The 22,607-nt window shown below is 40.4% G+C and overlaps 1 protein-coding gene across 1 annotated transcript in view; it reads right to left on the bottom strand.

The window, feature by feature from the left end:
- Positions 1–557: 557 nt before the first annotated feature.
- Positions 558–22,607, bottom strand: part of PTPRJ (protein tyrosine phosphatase receptor type J) — a 30,611-nt gene continuing 8,561 nt past the window's right edge. Inside the window, exons 5-22 of the mRNA XM_033514966.1 lie at positions 22,488–22,607; positions 20,823–21,089; positions 18,768–19,055; positions 18,382–18,516; positions 15,627–15,837; positions 15,364–15,479; positions 14,704–14,791; positions 13,406–13,447; positions 12,532–12,540; positions 12,350–12,437; positions 11,191–11,281; positions 10,303–10,376; positions 10,036–10,170; positions 9,505–9,624; positions 8,980–9,140; positions 8,389–8,524; positions 2,093–7,694; positions 558–1,371 (exon numbers count right to left, since the gene is read on the bottom strand). Coding sequence (XP_033370857.1) covers positions 7,536–7,694; positions 8,389–8,524; positions 8,980–9,140; positions 9,505–9,624; positions 10,036–10,170; positions 10,303–10,376; positions 11,191–11,281; positions 12,350–12,437; positions 12,532–12,540; positions 13,406–13,447; positions 14,704–14,791; positions 15,364–15,479; positions 15,627–15,837; positions 18,382–18,516; positions 18,768–19,055; positions 20,823–21,089; positions 22,488–22,607 — 2,240 coding nt within the window. The 3' untranslated portion in view covers positions 558–1,371; positions 2,093–7,535. The remainder of the gene's footprint in view (positions 1,372–2,092; positions 7,695–8,388; positions 8,525–8,979; positions 9,141–9,504; positions 9,625–10,035; positions 10,171–10,302; positions 10,377–11,190; positions 11,282–12,349; positions 12,438–12,531; positions 12,541–13,405; positions 13,448–14,703; positions 14,792–15,363; positions 15,480–15,626; positions 15,838–18,381; positions 18,517–18,767; positions 19,056–20,822; positions 21,090–22,487) is intronic.

Below are 22,607 nucleotides of genomic sequence, written 5' to 3'. Positions count from 1 at the left end.
AATAGAATGCTAAAATCTACATATAGGAGAGCTGTTGGAGTTAGGGGAACTTGCCTTCAGTTTGATGTGGCTCAGAATGCCATCTGCAGGAAGTTTAAAAAAATATTACTGATTAACATCCATACACATTCAGATTCCCTATTCTTTGTCCCATCCTTTTCTAACTGTGTGCTTAATATTGCTAAAAAAAAAAAAGAAGTTTGGTTTACCAAGGTCTTATGCAAGCTGCCTGCTCTGTGTATGCCTACATTCCCTCTCTTGTCTGACTTGCAAGAATAGGGGAGGAGAGATAAGGTCATGTTCCACATGTGACAGGAGCTAGAGCTTTCTTTGGATTTCTCAGTATTTCAGTCCCTTTCTCTGAAAAACACATTTTAGAAAAAAAACATGAAATATTTTCCTAAATCCTGATTGAAACAGTCATGTTCATCTTTACCTTCAATTGCTTTAAAAGTATGTCCAAATGGTACAAATAAATAAATGGTAAAAAAAAATAAATAAAATATTACCATAAATAAATATTTTTATATTTATTAAATGAATACATAAAACAGAAATAAATTGCCAAACATTTTTATTTCGGGTGGAACTGTTCAAATCTTTTTTTTTAGTGGCATTTTTTCAAGGCAGCATTTTCTAAAATGAGAAAAAAAACTAAATTTCAAAATAACAAATGGCAACATCAAGTGTCTTAACAGAAATAACATGACTGGTACTAATGTGATGCCAGTGAGCTTGACACAAGAAAATATTGATTGCAGCAAACACTATGAAATGTAATTTCTGGTATCTCAGTCACATTTTAGGAGATCTTCATGCAGAGAAAAACTGATTCAGTAGCTTTAGACCTGGTTTATAATTAAATTACAATGTTAGTTTAAAGGTCTGACTGATCCACATTGGTCACAAATTTTTCTCTCTGTTTTGTTAAGTGGCCTCCAGCGCTCAGCTTTATCCAGGATGCGACAACCTGGCCTGTGACCATCAGCACTAGGAGCATCACTCAGACCAGGAGGCAGCATCTGAGAGCTGTTCAGCTCAGCCAAATTCTTCTCAGAGCAAATCTTCCACAACTGATACAAGAGCATGGGACGTTCTGAAGTGAAATGTTATTTCCAGGTTTGATTTATTCCTTGCTCAAAGGCTGAAGGATTTGTAAACAGCTGGCCAGTTGCAGGTAGATCTTCCAGAAGATTTAGACCTCTCACACACTCATCTCCATTATTGCCTTGTCTGTAAAATAACGTATCTATCACTAGAACTTTGTATTGAAATCTCATTGTATTTCAAATGGGAGACAGAGGAAGCCAAAGTAACTCAGCAGATGTTGCTAGATGCTTTAAAATCTACATTTAAGATCTCCCCAAGGACCTGTGTAAAAAAAAAAAAAAGCAGGGAAAAGTCATCTTTAGTGTTTTACACACACACACACACACACACAAACAAATCCATTAAATGGAACAACCTTTTAACTGTTACTCATATTGAGTAGTACGAGCAAGCACATCATTGTTCGGTGTCTTTATTGATGTACCTGCACTATGTTCAGCAATCTCATAAATCTGTTATTGCTGGGAACAGCTGTGGAGCAGACTGATAAGCTGGGAAACGAGCACACAGCTGGTAATGCTGAATAACCAGCTGCAGGCTGGTCCCAGTCAGAGCTCTTACACCTTGGAATACACACACCATCAGAACACTTAGGGATCAGCAACAGTGGAGAGTGAGAGCACTTCTTGAGGTAGCAAAGGATTATTTGGTATTATCAGGCTATTGCTGAGCTTAGGATTTCCTGAAAAAAGTCACAATCAGGTGTACAACACTCTACATATCCCTGTGGAGCAGGCAGATGGCCATACACAGGCCTGGGCTTATCGAATGACATGGGCCAGGGCAAGGTAGTGTAAACAGCATAAGGAGTGGAAGGAGGTTATCAGAATCTGGGAAGGAAGTGAAAAAGGAGCAGCCTGGCAGGGAAAGCTTTCCATGGAAAGACCAATGGTATCATGTGCCATCTGGAGGCTTAAACCAGAAATGAACAGGATATTTCCCTTCTGGAGTGACAACAATCACCTTTTAGGTAGATACATACCTTAATCAGAGCTGATGTTAGACCATTATCAAAAAGCCCATTTTCCTGCTGATAGCATATTCCTGACTCTGGAAGCACCACATCAAAAATCTGCCAGACAAAAAAAATAAAACAAGTCTAGTCTCCCTTAGAGAGGACCCATGATTTCCTGACAATCCTGCCCTGTGGTGAAACAAGGGCAACAGCCTGGCACCGTGTGTGAAGAGCGCTCTATCCCTCACACACTGAGGACACCACTCTTGTGCGTCCCTAGAAATCTTGTCAGCATTATTAATATACCAGGAATGTCCATGAGACACCAGCCCTACACTTAGAACATTGCTCCAAACAATCTGGCTTTTCTCTGATTACTTGGAAAGCTGGAGATAAAATGTGAATTCAAGTAACTCAGGATCAAACTGGACTCTTAGTGAAAGGGGACAATTTGCTAGTTTTGCTTCTGGCTGTCAGGAAATTATGTATATTATTTAAAATGAAATAAACTCAGGGAAAGCAACTTGAATGAATAAATGGGGTTCTGCTAAGTAACAGGGACTGAGAAGAACAGGCCTGGATTCATAATCTTTTTCTTCAGATCTTAGAAATAGCTTGAGAAGGGCTCCCAGTTTCTCCCCAACATGAGATGTACTAACAGCTCCTACCCTTCAGCCAACAATACCAGAAGGATGCAGCTCCTCTTGCTGCTTCCAGCTCAGGTTTTCTGCTTCATTTCTGCTGCTTCTCCCTCACAGGCAGAAGGCTGGCACAGGCAAGAGGTTTGCTGAGTCCAAGGGTAATGAACATGGAATGAAACATAAGCCTGGAGAGAGGCACTGTTTCGTACCAACATCAAAAACACTTCTTCAAAGTGCTGAAAATGCTGCCTGTTTGCAGGCAGAGGTTTTTCAACAGCACAAGCTCTTACGTGAAGAGCTGAAAGGGACTCCCTGAAGCAGTGCCACAGTAAAAGAAGAAAGGAAGTACAGTAACTTCTCTGGTGAGCACAGGAAGTGGAGAACACTGTACCTGTCCACCTCAGAAGCAAGTAAACTGTTGATCTTCACTTGCCCCTCATTCCAGCCCTTGACCATAGTGATTGCATCTGCATTTTTTAATTAGTTTTTACCAGAACACCCAGGAGCTGCTGTTAAGAAGACCTCGGCTTGTGCTTTTTGCTTCAGAATAACACACTGTGCAAAGTTTTCAGGTGTTTTTCCCTCCCAAACCAACATTTCTGACCCTCATCCACAAAAACACCCACATGTTCATCTCAAAACTCTTATCTGCTGCCTGATAACACCCAGCCAGAAAGGGCATGCAAGGGCAGCATCAATACATCCCATTTATGAAGCCAAGAACAGGACAGAAACACTACATCCTCTCCTCTCTGACCTTCGTCTCTTTAATCTCCAAGGCAGTAAAACTAACATATGACAAGACCAGGTACAGAATGTGATTTCCAGATATTCAGGTTCAGCTCCAACTACACAAACAGGCTAAGGCTCCAAATGACAGCCAGAACATGGCTTTCCTGAAGTTCTAATAGCACAAGGATAAGACCACCATCACGTGGCTGGCACATGATCCCACTGAACAATGACAAGACAATCACACTTGGCTCTTCCCATCTCACTGTGCAGTCGTTCCAGAAAACACAGCAGTTGCCACAGAGAATCACAAGATTTTAGTTTAGTGTAAGCACCCTGTGATGAACTGGAGAGCTGCTGAGCACCAGTATCACCCTCCAGGCATGTGATCCTCCTCGGGAGTGATTCAGATGGCAGCCAAGAATGGCAGCTAAGAATTTTAGGAGAAAGGCACTTAACTGAGGTAATTTTCTATGCATCTACAGGCAGGTAGGTAATTCAGCAGCCAGCTGTAACATTACAAAGACATTTCTGTATCCCCTTCTATGACCACCTCCAGACAACGCAATATCTTCAAAAGATGAAAAAGTGATCACTTGTTTCTCTGGAAGAAAATAAGTCTTAGAAACACTGGTCCTCCCCCTCAAGGCTATTTCAGCAAATGGAAATCTTTGATGGACCTTGGATGATGGTCCCATTTCATTACCTGATATCAAGCTCTTCATTTAGAGAAGCTACCAACTGCCAGGACACTTTAACATCATAGACAGGGTCTGCAAGGGAAGTTTGAATGACAGATGAACAACATCCCAGGGAGCTCAGTGACTGCAGTACACAACTGACTCAAGTGCCACCCCAGAGGATGGGAACCCACTTTCCATTTTTAAAGCCCTTCTAAATGAAATGGGTATTTACCAATTAATTTTATTCAAAACAAAATCCCAACAAAGAAAAATAAGACCAGAAGTGCTCTAGGATGATGCTTTTTAATTGTTATTTTTATATTTTTAAGAACAAATCAAACCATTAAAAATATTACAGACATGTACTGAAATTTCCTGTACAACAAATATGAAAACAATAAAATTTGTACATCATTTCAAGATATTCAACAGTCACTTATTTGAAAGACTTTTCCCTTCTTAAGCAGGTCCCAAATGGGAAGAAAGGGTAAAACAGAAATGCAAGAGATGCAGTTGTCACACAGTGGAGCTTTCAGTGGACAGCTTTAAATAAGCAACAGTGAGAGAAAACACTGACTAAAGAGAAAGACCTCAGCAATTATAACACAGAGAACATCAGAAGGCAGGGAGAAAACATTTGCAGGATTTCAAGTCATCTTGATCAAGACATATCCACAAGGTGGAGCATTACCTGTAGTCCTTTTCCTGAAGAGACATCCTATAAGGAATGTCCTACTTACTCACACTGACACTATGCCAAATTTTATGTTTACAACAGTTTAAACCTTACTAACTTTTTCCACCCATGCAGAGAATCAAGAGATCATTTATTTCATCCTTGAGTCTCTTTTCGCAATGCATCAGCTTTGGAAAAACAACTGCTTACAGTTCTTAAAAAATGGATACTCCTTAGATGATGGTACACGAGAGAATTTGATGTCTGCTTCCAACACCAAAATAATGGGACAGATCCATTTGTTTTCTGTAAGAGGGTCTGGGCAGTGGTTAGGCAGAAACACATACTGTCCTAGCTCATTTTCTGATGTTCTGCTGCAACAGAATAGAAACAACATCATCTAGCATGGAAGACTCATCTCCCTCTCCTCTATGCTATATAAAACAAGGGCCTTCTGAAGCAAAAGAGCACTTGCCTCCCTAAGGCAGCAAGTTCTTGGGAGACCTGGAATAAAGAATACTGGCTCTGTGCTCTGCACAGATGTGCAGTAATTAAGAGAGTTAAAGAAAATAACATGACTGTAAAGGGCAGACTTTCCTCCCTCACAGTTCTTTTGGAATGGTTCTGTTTGGTGCAAGTGGTTTATCTTTGTCATCTGACAGCAGCTTAGGAAGAATGCAAATGAGAGATCCACTTTGTGGGCTGCTAGTTTGGATGGAGCTGGGCGGGATCATGAACCTCATTATGAGGGTTTTTTTAAGTATTTCCAGAGAAAGAGAAACAAAATTATATTCAAGAACCCACAAGTGGCTGCTACAAAAAAAAAAAGCAAAAACAAACAACAGCAAGCCAAAAACTCAAAAAATAATCAACAAAACCAAACCCCAAAACCTAACAACCAAAAGTGCACTGTGCTTTGTCCTCCAGTTTTGCTCGCACAGCACACCACAGTTTCACACCAGGTTGTGAAAAATTCCTCAGGATATTTGTAAAGTTACAGTTGTTACAGTAAAGTTACAGGAATTCCTACGTTCTCCTTTAGCTGACATTGGATCCTGTGAGGTTGCCAGGTTCCACTGTAAAGCCACATATACTCCTAGCATCTTCAGCTTTTTCTGACAACTCTACTAAAACAAAGACAGACCCCCAAAACAACAACAACAAAAAAGCAGCAGAATTCCAGGGACTCTGGTTATTAAACCTTCACAAGATTTTTTTCCCTGCTTTATAGCTATTCTATAGCATTATTCATAAACTTCATATTCAACTGCAATGCAACCAGTGCAATGATCCAAAGACCAAAATAAGACACCCTCCCCTCACCCCAATCTACCTAAGTCCTTCATTGGTAATGCCTTCCTAAGTCTAACAGTTATGTACCAGCAAAATAAATCCAGTCTGATCCTTGACTTGTGGAATCAGCCAACAGGGGATTTCTGCTTGTTTCTTCAGTTCCTAAAAGGACCAGTCAAAACAAAAGCAGCAGTATATTGCAAATAATTACGAAACAATTACACTGGATAAGTGAGATGCAGGCAGGTATGATGTGTCTCAGTTTTGAATGGCTAAAACAACCAAGAAATTTGTCCTTACAGCAGAAATTTTGTGCAATGTCTTTTGGTAGAAACAGTAAAGCCAGTTGATCCGTTTGGGAGTGCTCGAACACTTGGAACCTTAGTTTCAGCATTTTCACAGATTTATATATTTGAGGAAAAACAACAACAATGATAAAAAGACACCAACCTGAGAAAAACTCTATTAGAGTGAGAATTATTCAGTAAATCATATATTGCACCTTTAAATAAATCATTATAAATTGTATAAAAACAGGAATATCAGCCAGGAACAGGGAGGAGCTATTCTGTCCTTCATCCACACCCCCACACACACATTCACAGATTCATTTGCTCTCTTTTTAACTACAGTTAAAGCTCGGAGTGACAGACCACACTCCTCTTCCTCTGGCAGAGGCACCGAAACATTAAGGCAGGGGATATTTGTGGTGAAATGCAAAAACAAAGCTCACCTCCAAACTTCTGGAGAGTCCTGCCAACAGTGCAACTACAGTTAAGTTTGACATAAGCCTTATTCAAAAAATCTGTGTTCTCATTAAGAGTTTCAGTACAAAAATAAAATCTCTGCTGTTTTTTTTTTTCTAGAGTAGCAACTAGAAAAGGCACAATTTCCAAGTATAAATGTCCATTTGAAGGAGCCATTTGTACTCCTTTTTTAAATAAAAAGGAAGACAGAAAAAAAATATATCACAGAGGCACATATCTATTAACTAAGTAACCAGATACAGTAGACAAAATATCTTCCTGAAACTTATAATTAAATATATCAAAACAGCCCACCAGCCTGGTGTCTGTAAATTAAATCATATAAAATTGCAATAAAAAGCTTGTGTTATTATTTTAATATTTAAATCCTAGTTCACTGTTCATACTGCAAATGCTATTTCACCTATCAGTACTGTTAAATTCCCAAGAAAAAAAAAAGATTCCTCTGTTAACTTAAAAAAGTTTCACTTGGGTTCTGTTGTTTGGGTTTTGTTTAACATCAGTCTGCAACTCCTGCGAGCATTGTGTTTCTCCTCCTGTAGATCACACCTCTGAATGCAGACAGAACTGGAGGAGCCAGACATGAGACACTGCACACAATCCCAGAAAACACGAGTTGGACACCTTCCTTTGCTGAGGGCAGGTAACGCCTCCTGGAGGCACTGGGCTCCTTCTGGACTATGCATGGTAGCCATTGGCCTTCCCAAAGGCTGGCCCAGGTGTGAAGTTTTCATAGATTGCCATTGCTGTCACGTTCTGGTAGATAAGGTCAGTTTTCCTCTCTCTCTGGGATTTAATGATATCCATGACACACTGGTTTAGGAAGACGTACTGGTCCTGATGAGAGAAAGAGAGAAGGAAATACATTTCTGAAAAATACCTGATTTTGGAAGTAAGTCTGCTTCTGAATATAGGTTTGGGCATTTCACTACCACAGTGCTTGTTTTAGAACTTATATGTATAGTTTATAGAAAACAGAGCTGCAAAGATCATGATCTGATCAACACCCCCAATAAAAAAACCAGTATGAAGTCTTGCTGTCTAGAACTAGAATCAGTCATGCCTAATGCTATCCTAAAAGACTTTCATGATTACAGTCTTTTTCAAATCAGCTTGAGTTAGTCCATACACCTTTCTGTATCAAGGTGGTAATTTCTGTAGGAATACTTGTATTCCTGCAGAACACAAAAGCAAAGATGCACACCAAAACTACTTGACTCCAGATAATTCTGGCTCACAGCTAAAACCCACATGGGTAAAACTGGTCTGCAAAAATATCTGCTTCAGGATTCGATTCCTTCCAGCTCCAAATGCCAGTCTCATAAATGCTCTGTAAAGACATTGCTTGGATGTACTGTTGTCGCTGGCTGCAACCACTTTTGTGGGGAAGAGATGAGGCAGGAAGGAGGGAGGGAGGGTAAATGAAGAGCAATTGTAACTCCCTAATATCTTATTGTCCTGTAATTCAGAGCTACACATGGACGATTATGCACAGCTGAGAAACGTGCAGCAGGATGGGAGAGAGCCTCACCTCAGTCTGCACCATGAGGGGTCGGTGCATGCGGAGGTCGTACACCACCCCATACACATCCACCGTGTTCTCCATCTCCATCTGCTGGATCAGGCGGTCGATGGCGATGAACGTCCCCGTCCTCCCGACACCAGCGCTGCAATGACACAGACAGGCTGTTTGTGCTTCCTCTCAACCACCTGCTCACTGCTAGCCTGATAAAAAGCCAGGGAAGCCAGGGTGATGCCTCCTACTATTTCAGTGGCACAGGTCTTGGCAGCACAGAGGGGTGGCTCTTATCACCACCAAGAGGGGCTTCTCAGCCTTGCAAGTGCAAAGGAGTATAGATAGAAGCTCTTGAAAGGACATCTTTTCCAGCTCAGTTTTCCAGGCTAGGAGAGATGCTCTGTTCTTATGACATTTGGTATCACTACCTACACAGCACTGCTACTTTCAGAAGCACCAAAGGTTTTACTTAGGCAAGGCAAATAGCCCATGTCTTTACATAGAGAGAGAGACTTACTTTGGCTTTAATCCCACTGAAATAGAATTTACTGTAAAAAAAAAAAACACAAGACCAAAGTGTGTCTAACAGAAACACCCTCTTTCTACCTGCAGTGCACCAGAGTAGGAGAGTCCATTGGATTCTGGCTGTTGTACTCATGAACAAGGTGCCTGAAGTTGATGAGAAGGTCTGTTGTCTCTGGCACTCCGTGATCCGGCCAGGAGGTGAAATGGAACTGGCGCACTGTGTGGCTCTCGGGGGTGTTGGACTGCAGGAATAGTAGACATAAAGAAGAACAAAAAAAAGGACAATGAAAACTGGCTTCAGAGGACTAACAGTTCGACTTCCTGACACATGTACTAGGCCAAGCTCAGCTTCATCAAAGATGCCTGCTACAAACTGTGCAGCAATTTGACCAACGATATTCCAGGTTCCCTCCTCCTCCTGCTGAGGTACAGACTAATTTGAGATAATTTCCTTGGACTTTTACTTTACTCCAAGCTCACTTCACTCAATCTACTGCATTGTGTTCGCTGATGGAGCTAATAGTTCAGCCCAGAAAATAATACAGGCATCTGCATAAGCACACGGTTATTTACACACCAACAACCAACAATCAAGGCAGTCCTCACCTTTTCTACAGTGAAGTCCCTTATTGTCCATTCTGGAAGGACAACTTCTGAGACCATTGTCACAACAACGTCACCATAGCTCTTGGGTTGTTTGTCTGGCCAGTACTGCTCACATTTTGTCTAAGAAGTGTTACAAAATTAGAAATATCACACACAGCAATGAAACAACTAACTTTTAAATAACACACCACCTGAAGCAGGGCTAGAAAGCACATCACTGTTCTCAAGGGCTATTCCAGGGCAAGAGAAGATCTACCATAATCATTCTTTAGAGAGAAGAATGCACCCTTAAAAACAGTCATTCCACGACCCTCCTGAGACAATCTATTCTGGTAGCTAGCAGACAAAAATAGAAAAAAGCTTAAAAAAAAAAATTAAAAAATTGTATTTTTTTTAATTTAGAAACTAGTCTTCCACCTAGAGGATGGTTGTAATTAGGAAATGGCCAATCTTCAAACCACTAAGGTAACAAAAAAATTAGAAGAGATGCATCTGCCTTCAAGAGACAATTCAGTACTGATAGCAACATACCCGGGCTTGTTCCACACATTTTGTCAACATAACAATAGAGTAGATATTCTTTTCCCAAATCATTTGCCAGAAGTCTTCTATAGTATTGGGTAATGGACCCTGTGCAGCAATAAATGCTTTCTTTGAGTTATAGCCCTAAGAAGAAAAAAACAAAATAAATATATATACACACACATCTGTGAGAAATAAAAGCTGACTTTAAACATCATTATGCCTAAATCAGAAAAATGCACATTATATTTAATTTCAGCTAATAAAGCAACTTACAGGCATATAGTTTGCATTAATATAATCACCAGTTCCAGAGCTTTGATTTGAAAGTTTAACACGAGAAATATCATCTGCAGAAATAAAAAATGAAAAGACAATTATGAATTTTAGAACTGGAAATGTTCAGCAAAATATTGATGCAATATCTAATGCATGGTTTCTAAATAAAAGGTGCTCTAGAACAATCTGCATTTTAAGGATAAGAATATAACTCAGGAGTCAAAAAAAGCAGTAGCCTCCAGAAAAAGGAGTGGCCAGGATAAGCACTCGAAAACCACAGATTATTTTGGTTTTACACATGTTATGGTTTTGCCTATTTATATATTTTCAATCCAACACAAAATTTACTGGCATTTTAATTACGGGATATAAAGAAAGTGATGTGTCTCCTGCTGCCATGGCAGCTGATCTTTTTCCTCCAAAGCATCTGTAAGTACCTGTCGCTGTTCACTTTTCAATTACTTCTGACACTCTGCTAGATTGGGATGCCCACAGGCAGCTTGACAGGTCTTAAACTCTTACTTCATCTGCAAAGCTGGCCAGCAGGGTCTTAGTATTTCTCATAGCTCTGAACGTTCATTTGTCTGTGGTCAACTGTTATCCTCTTGTGTTTTCAACCTGGATTGAAATTTCTCACAAATGAGAAATTAAGGTTATTTAGTTAAGGGAAAGTTCTTTAAAGAAGCTTTCTGAAGAAATATCCTTGAGGAAAGGCTCTTTCAGGTTTGCTTATACAGCAACTTTGGGACAGCAGCCCAAATTCATTCATCTGGAAAATGATATTTGAAACCTCTAAGTACTATTAAAGCCAGTTTAGCAAAACCCAATCGTTTTCATTTAAAAACTCAAACAGTAGAAGATGCAAACCCAAAGAGAGTAACTCACATGGTAAGACATTGTTGTATCTATTTTTTCCCCTGTTCTCAGGAAGTTCAGCAGCAAATTTGGGCTGATGAACACCAGCAGACTTGAGCTCCTACAACAAAAGGAGGATTCATGAGCACCTGGTCCCGATTTAGCAATCATACAGAAACATGAAACACAGAAAATAGTCCAAACACTTGTGTCCTGTGCTGTAAAAGTAGTGATGTTAAACCAGGATAAATGTCAATAAAAATCATCTTATTACGGAGTGAGAAAATCTTTTAGAGAAGGGATTAATACAGAATGTAGGAATAGCAGCATGTTTAAAACCCACAGATGGACTTTAAAAGCCTGGAAACAGTTTTGTGGAAACAGACATTGGTATCAATGCCAGCTCCTTCCATCCCCAAGGCAGGGAACTACTGCATAAGCTCTGCACACAGAGGGAGAGAGGAGCAAACACACTGTGAAACAACAGAAGGAAGCAAAATCTAAGAGGAAGGCAAGGTGCAGCACCAGCCTGTGAAGTACAAAGAGACAGAATATGAAGAAGAAAGTCAATTAATGGCTTTGAGGGGATGAGAAACAGAATGAGATTCTTTTAACAGACGACATGACAACACAGAATCCTCCCTGACAATTCCTTCCTGTCCTTTGTTCCTTACAACAATTGGGCTTTAGAACATTTCATAGAAAAACTCTACTGGTCAGTAAGCAAATCATAATTGCTGTTTCTCTGAATGAGCTATTCACAGGTGTGGTTTGCAAATCACACCCACGTACCAAAGAGATCAGTGAGATTATCAACAGACATGTCTTGATATGTATAAAAACCCCCCAAACAACTGATGATGAGAAAACTGAAGTGCAGAGAAATTATATAATGTCCCCTAGGCTAACACTGCATATGACTAGGGCAAAGATTTCTCTGGTGAGAGCTCTGACAAGCAGGCCACGCTACAAGCCCACAGTCAGAGATAATAATTGAGGGCAGGAAGTATTTATCATGCACTTCAACTAAATTGGAGCTGCATAAGGGAAGGCTACACATACAGCTTAATCATCTCTATATAAAAGGACCCTTCTCCTTCAGTAAGCCTTGTGCATGCTCCATAGGAAAGATGATTTGTCTTTCCAAAAATATTTGTCATGAAGATCTCTCTCCACTGAGGGCACATACCTCATACTCTTCAGCAAAACCACAGTTGGAGTCAGCTTGCTGCTTCTTAAAGTATGACTCAAAGTTCTCCACTTTAATCATTTTTGATCTAAAATGAGAAAAGGCATTTGTCAGCAACTGGTGTTAGGTAAATAAGCAATTAATTAATTCAGTTAATGTGTTAGAAAGTATGCTTTACTTACTTCTTGATTCTTCAGGAGAGGGTGAGGGGAAGAGAAAAAAGGCTGATTAGACACATGCAGTTGTATTTTTCATTATGTGAATCTAAGACTGAAAGCAGAATTAGTTGCAGCCACAAAATGGTGCGTTTACAGGGGACAGGGTACCAAGCATAGCATTTAACTGCTCTGTTAAATCAAGGAGAGAACAGTGTATCCTTCAGGAGAGGAACATCACACAATGTGTCAGACAGCTGCTTACTCCCACTGGATCAACCCCACCCCTGGTGCATTTTATGCCAACCACCAAAGTCTACAGAGGTGGGATTCCATGGGATGTTCTAGCCATGGCTTTCTACCAGCACAAAGATTGGTGCCAGAACCAATAACATGATTCAGTTGCAGTGCCTGTGACTTCCAATACATTGTGGTTACTCCCTCCATGGCCAGTTTTTACAATCACAACATTATCTGGATGAGTGGCTCAGCATAAAGTAGTCATTTTAAAAAATAAAAATAAAAAAAATTCAGCCCACAGAATGTATTTTGCCTTTTTGCATTTTTATCAACTATTTGGATTGTTCCCTCAATGAGCATGAAGCCTGTGCTTCATCATTCACACATCCTGTGAAAAACATGGTTTTTCAAAACCATGTGGAACACTGGTGTGTCTAATAGCCAATCGTGAAGTGAACACTCAGATCCCCGTGGTGGCTCTAGAACTCACAATCAACATAATTACTTTTAGTCTGCATGCTGGCATCTTTCAGTTCCACGAGGAATTAATACTTCAAAATTATCTATAAAACTGCATAGAAAACAAGTATCTGAGTTCTGAGTAAGTTTTGCAAATATCACTTGAGCTCAGAAAATACCATGAGAAAAGATATGGACTTACTTAATTGGAGAAAAAGACACCTCAGTATTTCTTTTATCTTTCCTATGAGATGAAAGAAAACAACACAATAGGGTCACAGTAGAATTCAACAGGATTTACATTACATTTTTTATCTATTTCCTGTGCCTGTTGAGAACAATTTATTTTAAAGCATCTTATTCTGTGAAAAAAAACCCCAAACTCCTGAGGGAAACTTTTACACCAAAAATTAAACAAAACAACTCAAAAAAAAACTTCATCCTTTTTTTGGTGATGTTGTGTAATGGGACTGCTTCTTTCTGTAGGAACCAGAACCTAAAGCCTTGACACTAAGCACATATATTGGTGGAAGATGTACACCAGAAGGATCTGACCACTAGCTGATATCTCAGGAGAGCTGCTGCTAATCCCAGAACTTCTACAGGAAGTGTTCAGTGATGTGTCAGTCATTCAGTGGTAGCTGAATGAAAAGAAATGTTGCTATCTTTAGAGGAAGCTCCTCCCATGGTTGTACATGGCTATTGGACACAATTGTAAAAATAACAGTTAATCAGAGCAACTAAGAAAACTGGACTAAGGGCTCTACAGCTAACTCCACAGAAAGGGTGTATTACATGGTCAGAAGTAGGAAAAAGCCTTTGTGCACTTTTACATCCCAGATTATTTGAACAAGATTGGAAACTGAGAGACCAAACTCATCAGCTTCTGGAAATTCCAGAATATAAGTTTCATGTGACAGGCCATCAAGCAATTAAAAAGAATGACTGATGGATAATTTTAAGATCAAGCCATCTAAGGTACAATTATACCAAATTACTTTTAGCACAATAATTTGAGATGTTTGCTCACTTGTGACTGAATTATTTCATCACTACTCATGAATGGTGAGGCACTGGAAGAGGTTTCCAAGAGAAGCTGTGGGAGCCCCATCCCTGGCAGTGTTCAAGGCCAGACTGGGTGAAGCTCTGAGCAACTTGGGACAGTGGGAGGTGTCCCTGCCCATGGCAGGGGGTTGGAACTGGATGATCCTGAAGGTCCTTTCCAACCCAAGCCATTCTATGATTCTATAATTCCAGTCTATGAATTAAAATTTGTTTAGCTCTTCTCGTTAGTCTGTAGCTATGGGCTTAAAGTTATTAAACAAGTAGTTTGATGCTTCAACTCTACCCTGTAATACACAAACAACATTTTAATACAATATATTTTAAAACATCTTGACAGCCATGTATCATGACAGACAGAGCCCTTTTTAGGAGAAAGACTAAAGTGAAGCACTGGTGCTCGTCAACACAACCAATATAGCAAAAAATACACATTACCTTCTCCTTCTCCAGAATATGAATCCCCCTATAGCAACTACAGCAAAGATAGCCAAGAGGCATCCAATAACCACTCCAGCAATAACACCTGATAAAAGAAAAAAAGTATTACTCATTTTCTTCTTAAAAAACTTCTAGCTGAATCAACATGCTACAGCAGAATCTTACAAGTGACTAACCAAGCATGCTCCACTCTACTAAAAAAATCTTGTCTTTACTGTCCTTTGGCAGTACTGAAGTTTACTGAAATCTCATTAAAATAATAACTGGAGAATGTTAAATTAATATAAAATTGGGATCAAAGGATCAGTATCTGCCTTTCAACACACCTGCTTCTAGTTTTACAGAACTGTGAGACCATCAGTTGCTATTTGCTACTTGTTATACTATACCAAAGTCTCATTGTGTCATCCAATCCCTTGCAGCATGCCATGGCTTTTGGCTACTCCTGCAGTGGAATCTTACAAGGAAAAAAGGGATCACCCACAGAACTAGCAAGGTATGAATTTATAGAGCAGTGCCACTGCAAAGCTAGAATGAAACAGTTCACACAAAGAAACCAACAGGTGTTTTAGTATTACGAAACTTGCCAGAATTAAGGAATCTCCACATGCCACGTATGTGCCAAGCCACCAATCCTATATTTGACATTAACTATACCTGGATCCTGGGGTAGTAAAACGGGTTCAGAACAGGGTGAAAATGATACATAGCTATCTTTCCCCTCAATCACGTCAGCCATAAAGGTTATATTAGTGAAACCTGCAACACATGCCCTGTTGAAAATGAAGGAATAAAAAAAAAGACAAAAGGTACATTACAGGGTTTTAAAAGCCTTTAACAAGATCTGTAATCTTTCCATTAGATAATCTTCTAGATTTCAACAGCAGAAAACTTAACAAAGGAGTGGATTGAATAAATACCTGTAGGAACGAAGAGGGATCAATGGTCCATTTTCATAGCCATGCATTGTGTTTCCCTTGCCTACACTAATGATGTTTTTACCATTCTGAGATTGGGAAGAATGTGATTCTGCCTGCTCTGTTTTTATGACATACGTAACATAGGCAGTTGTCTTCTTCTTCTTGAAATCTTTGTATGTGTTGTTCAATTTAGACTTCAAAGACTCAGAACCTTCAGGAAAAAACAAGAACATGTATATAATTCATCCCCTGGTTTTGTATCAATTGGTACAGTGGCTGAGATAGTCACATTAACTGCAGTTGTCATTCCTCTGCAAGTATTGCCTGAAATGAAAGGCTGAGAGCAACAGATAATCTCAGAAACCTCTTCTACTGCAGCACAATCTATTGCACCACTTCTCCCCACTGTTATTTGTTTTAATTTGCTATTGGTTTTACTTCTACCATGTATAATGGAGCTTCTGAATAAAGGTACATAAGTGTTGGAACCAGGCATCCTCATGAGCAGACTTCACCAGCCAAGTCAGCTATAGCTATATGTGTTCTGTCAGTTCTTGTATGTAGAGAGTAAAACGTAAATGGTGTAGAAAAAAAATCCATCAATATTTGTGCTACCCAAACAGCATCGGCCCAAATTCAGGGTGACACTGAACTTGTCCTTACCTTGTTCCATCCCACAGGAAGTCTCAAACCTATACTGTAAGAGATGAAAGAGGTAATTTCTGCCTTTCCTTGACATAGACAAGCACCGGACAAACAAATGGTCAGAACAGTTCCCCTTCAGAAGATTAAGAACAGGCTACCACAGTGAGCAGTGACCAACAGCATTTGCAGAAAAGCATCACTTTACAGTGTCTGGTCTTATAGCAGATGAACCCTAGAACCCTGAGGCAATTATACAGTTGAGGCACATGAAGTAATAATAAGAGGTAATAAGCAAAGTCAGCTTACCAGTTGTCCCAACAATTCAAGAGGAAGCCAACTGACAAATCTTCCCAGTGTTGAGGGAGGACAAAGAATCTCACTCTTTTGAGAGAAGTTTGCTCTCTACTGACTGCCTCTATGAAGCTAAAAGGTCTTAATAAAAGTGGGTATAGTACTGAATTCACCTTTAAAAAGGAGCAGCCTTGCAGCAGGCTCTGAAAGGTGGAAAAGCTCTGGGAAGTTGTCTAGAGCAATGCAGACAATGGTTGATCTACCACCTAGCAGCAAAGCTCTTCTCAGCTGTAACTGCAGTAACAGGGTGCAAGAAAACTCTTTTAAAGCACTAAGCTGGTCTCATTAAAAGCAGATGAGGTTGCAATTAACTCGGCTGCCTAGAAAGGGGTGTTCAAGACTACTTGAGATATGTCCTGTCTTGTCCCTAGCTTCCATTCCAACAGGATGTACATCCCTGGTTAAACCCACAGCTCCTTGTAGATGCTTTGAATACCACCCTACAACATTTTAAACAGCTTTAGACACCATTCCTTACACAAAAGAATTAAGTTTCCTATGTCTATCCTAAAGGTAACCATGATTGGTTTAGAACAGAGAAACACATCTCAAGAATATTTGTGCTACTTCAACAATAACAGCTGAAGAGATGCTTGGCTGTTAGGCTGTCTTCTTCTCCCATCAAAGCACTCACTCTACATTACAAATGTGGGCAAACTTCCTCCCTTATTTCTCTCAGTTACATCCTACAAGTTCTCCTTGAATACCTTCCAATCCAAACCACACAGAAGAACGCACCAAATCTCCTTGTGACTAACCAGGACTGGCTGAAGTTTCAGCAGAGCTGCATGCAAGAGACTGGCATTCAAATCAGCAATTCTGGGGCAGATGAGTAGTCACATGAAAAATAGGAAATTTCTGCACTAATGTGATGTAGCATTATATATTTGCAAATATACACACACAAACATGCATTTCTTGGATGTATATTGCATGGAAAACCGCTGAAGGAAGATCTAGACCCAAAATTCTGCAAAATTAATTTCCAGTGTTGTAACAAAGGATAAGCATGAATGTCAACTCCCACTTAGTAAAAACTGTTTCCATCAGGCACCTTATTCCCCCAGTGCACTGGCAAAAATGAACAGTCGTTCAAGTGGAACCTATGCTGCAAAACTAAGTTCCCTAATTTAATGGTTTATCAGTAGACATTCACCTATCAGAGACATTTCTCAGTTCTGGTGCTTTAAATAGACCAGTCTGATATGCCACCCTCTAGTTTTTTATGGTATTTAACTTCCATTAATGCTGTCAATGATATTTAAGCCTTCCACCCACATCCCATCTCTCTTAGTTAAAGTGTTTTGAGTAAAATCAGGAAAAAAGCTCTTTTCCTGTTAGGACCTTACTGCAGGCATCTTTCAGCTGAAGAAGGAAGGGGGAAAAACATTCCCTATTCCAAAGCTGTTTCTATTAGCTGCTCTGAAAATTATTCTGTGAGGAATGAAAAAATACTAAACAATCTTGAGGAAGGGAATCACTGGCAAATCAAGGTGGCAACAGCAGAAGGGCAATACATATGAGATTTATGTACAAAGATTAGTCAGGTAGGAAAAGACTGAGTGAAAACAGACACCTTTTGAAAACAAGGCATGACCTGACTTCAAGCAAGCAAGGTATTTGCCTCATGATTTCTGAAAAGTGATTGAAAATTCTGAGTCTGCTTTTTCTTTATCTGTTTAACACCTGCTTAGAGTGTAAAACATAATGCTATCTGGTAAATTGTTTCAGCTACACGATAATATCATAAGAATCTTACTTTGATCTTCTGTTGTAATCATTATTGCATAGGCTTCTAATGGACCATTCAGTGGATCAAAATCAGAGAATTCAACAGACAACGAGCTGTGACTGACGACCTTGACTGAAGGAACCTCGGTTGGCGGAGGTGGGTCTATCAACAAAAAAATTTTTTAGTACATTAAGCACTGATAGAAGTTTTCCAAACAAGAAAAGACTGTGATACCAACACTGCTCACATAATGCATATTTACTGTGCATCACATTAGATTATGAATTAATGTAGTGTTTTATTCATAATCTGCAGGCTGACAAGGTAGTGCATACCAAGTCTGGTATTATGCAGTAATGAAGTTAATATTTGTGTCCTACAAGTATCTTTCATTCTCAGATCTTGGTGCTTACCAGTAATGCTGGTGTGACACAAGTTGTCCACTGGAGAGCTTTCAGAGCCACTTGAAAGAGTTATGATAGTAACATTGTAGGTACTGAAAAAATTTAAATGTGCTGTTTGGAAGGATTGCTCAAAGCCTTCTACTGTGCAGCGTGGTGCCAATTCTTCCTCTGAAGTATTTATATTAGATATACTAATTCTGAAGCCAGAGTTGTTACCAAAAGGACATTTCCACTTCAGCATTAGGAAAGGCTGCTTGGCCACTGGTTCACACCGAAATGAATTCACTGAGAGAGTTACTGCCAACAGAAAAAAAAAGAATAATGAAAAAGGAGATGTAAGAAATCAAGCCTTGCCCATTAACAGCAAAAGCTGTCTATTTGTATGTTATGCACATAAATGCTTGCAAAACTTCAGTATTCCCTTCCCCTTTTAAAAAGATGCCTACATGGCACCTACTGCCTACACAAGGACTTGCTACCCTATGAGGAAGACAACTATTTAATACAGTACACAGATCGATTCTGTGTTCTTTACCTCCTCTACAGACATGGTTACTGAGAAAATTTAGGCTGAGTATCAAGATCAGCAACATTTTCAAAATACTGTTCAACCCCTGAACACATTACTCTAAGAACATTTTTAGAGCAGTATGTAGACTGACACTGAATTCCTCTATAAGTATGTATAACTCCAAGTGGCCAGGAAATAAGAAAATTAATTTTATCTCTGTGCATTAAGAGCACAGAAGTAGCCATTCTTAAAGCAGCAACTACAAGTCAGTTTGGGTGAGAGTCTTCTAGGACAGGATATAAAAACTGCAACCTTATGACCAGATACAGGCAGATACTTAAAAAGTAATGTAGCAGAAACACTGAGAAGAAAGGTTCCTCTAAACACCTTGTAAAAGTTGGCCTTCAGGACCAAAATAATTATAAATCTACAATTACAACATGCATCAAATTTATATCCTCTCTTACTAAGGAAGTATTTGGTACTTTCATATACAGGGGTTATAGACTCATGTATTAAATTATTTTGTTGTTAGAAGTGGTATTATTTTAAGAAACTAAGTAGAAGCACAATTGTGTACCAGAAGAAACAGATTTAGTAAAAATACATGTGAGTGACTGGGACTTACTTCTACTGTATTTTATAAATATTTTTCTTCAGTAACACTGTCACCTACTCCTACAAATACCATGAAATTATAGATTACACACAAACTCTGGAACAACACCTCTGACACCTGGTGACAATGTCTCCTGGTTTCTAGAGGAATCACGACTTTTAATCTCTATCCTGTAGGAATAGTTAGATGAAGTATCATCAGTGTTCCATGGGAAATGTCACAGACCAGCATACTCCACCCCAATATTGAAGAAAAAGCTGGGCTCTGTGAAAGTCATGAGGAGACTACAGAAAATCTCAGGAATATTTTGTGACAGACAAAAAAAGCAAAGGTACAACCATGCTTCCATTTTTTTAATCAGACAATTTTGAGTAGCCAAACAGCACTTTCAGAGTACCAGCAACTCTCCAAGTTCATCCTAGAGCCCCTTCGGAAAACCCATTTGGGAGCTCTGGGCCAGATTTATTTCACCTCAGTCAAAATGGGAGAAAACAAAGGAAAGGACATGATAACAAGTAGGAAAACCGTCATAATGCCTAACATGAGGAATGCAGGAGTAACTCAGCCTTCTCCTATCTGCTGATGGGCTGAGCAAAGCAGCAAGGCTGACAGCCACACCATCCAGTGCAGCCCAAGACCAGCTGCATCCATGGGCCCTCCAAAGGGGGAAATTCCCCAGGCACCATGCACACTCTGTGGAAGGCCTCCCAAGTAAGAACTGAAAGCCTCACCCAGGAGAAATAGAGGTCAAGAAAATCCCCTATTTCAGATCCCCCTTTCAACACATTACCATTGCTGACTCCAGGAAGGCTGTGTACAGCACTTCTGCCTAACACAATATTGTATTTCAAACCCTGGGCAGGTGGGCAGAGCTCTATGCTGCACAGCAAAGCACAGACCACCAGCAACAACAATGCAAGAAACTGTGACTCACTTGTATACAGGTCTATGGACCTTCCTTCTCCTTCTGTCTCGTTATCAGCTGCTACAGCAAATACTGTGAAGTTGTACAGGCTCCCAGGGATTAACTCAGTAATTTCCGCTCTGCTGTCACTGGATGTCCAGTTCTTCACAAATGTATCATTTACAGCCTCTATCCTGTATGTGTAGGAGTTGGAAGCGCTGTCATCCACCACCCATTTTAAGACCACAGAAGTCACACCAATGAATTCTGCCTTGAGATCAACAACCGGGCTGGGCCCTGTGAAAGGCAAAGCAACAACTCGTTAACCTGCAAGAACAGCTGCTCACAGACATGGAAACAAGAAACACAGCCACACCAGGGCTGCACTTCCCTCACACCACTCATGGTACAGTGTGGAGGAAGCCCAGTCCTCTGACAGGCTCCCTCCCTGGAGATCTGTCCCCTAATATAAGACAAAACTACTTAGTCATGGTGACTAAGCTGCGGACCCCTTCCTGCTTTGGGACCCCATGTTATCTCCCTGTTAACTACTGGTCATTTTATCCCAGTCTCAGACTATTTATCCCTTTCCTAATTCTCCCCCTCCCTACCAAAACCCCAGCTTTTACCCAGTTCAGTGGAAGATCATTGCTGGCTCCCTTCAATGAAGCGTCCAGTAAAGGACCCTGTGGAATACTACACAGCCTCCCATCTCTCATCTACAGCTGGGGTAACCCATGAGCAGAGCTGGGCTGATCTGAGCTGATCACAGAGCAGAAATCACTTCTAAAAGAGCTGATCTCGTGAAGCCTCAGGCCACGCTCCAAAGGGTTTCCCTTGGCTGGAAGCTGCCCAAGACTCCCTGCACAGCCACTCCTTCTGGGACCCCTATCCAGGATAGCTGGCAGCAGAGCTGGGGGTTGGACAGACCCCCAGTCCCAGCCACAACCATCTGGAGTGCAGGAGCATCCTATGGGCAGCTAAGACAGAATTGATGAAATGTAACTTGGAGTGGAATTCATCTCCTTTTGACACTCTAAAGCAGAACACATCATTACAATGCCAGAGCTCCCAGGATTTTGCTCAGAAATTCAGAGATGTTAGTCAGGAGACATAAAAAGTTGTATCTCTGGACTGGAGGACTGGAGAAAGGAGACTATGGTCTATCTATGTCCAGCAAAAGGTAAGGAATTTCAAATATCACTGAACGAGAAACAGAGGTGACGAAGGGTGGCAAAGGAGCAGCTTGCCTAGATCATGCCATGAATGCATTCCTGAGCCGCTGTTACTTAAAGTTCATTCTGCTCCAGCCACAGGGCCCCATATCACAGTATCTCTATATGGGAGCCCTTTAAAAGAATCTTCTGAGGCCCTGATCCTCCATGAAGTGAAGGCAACAGATGCACCCACAAAAATCCCAGGCCAGAGAGGAAGTTCTTGGGAAGAGTTCATTGTGTCACAGGCTTTGGTAACCAACTTCAGCAATTATTGTTTTTGAGCTGTTTATTTTACTCTGGTTTTTCAAAGAAGGCTCCATCTCTTTCACACAAGTATCTCTTGACTATAGGCAGGCAAAGCAAGCACCTCTGCCTGCAACACTATTAAATTTCAGGCCACAGGCAGGTGGGAAGAACCTTGTGCTGCACAGTGAAGCACAGACCACCAGCAACAGCAATGCAAGAAACTGTGACTCACTTGTATACAGGCCTGTGGACCTTCTTTCTCCTTCTGTCTCGTTATCAGCTGCTACAGCAAATACTGTGAAGTTGTACAGGCTCCCAGGGATTAACTCAGTAATTTCTGCTCTGCTGTCAC

Source organism: Parus major, chromosome 5, assembly GCF_001522545.3.
Source record: "Parus major isolate Abel chromosome 5, Parus_major1.1, whole genome shotgun sequence".
Classification (NCBI taxonomy): Eukaryota; Metazoa; Chordata; class Aves; order Passeriformes; family Paridae; genus Parus; species Parus major.
Note: the sequence above shows the minus strand (reverse complement) of the source record. Positions and strands in the feature narration are given on the sequence as shown.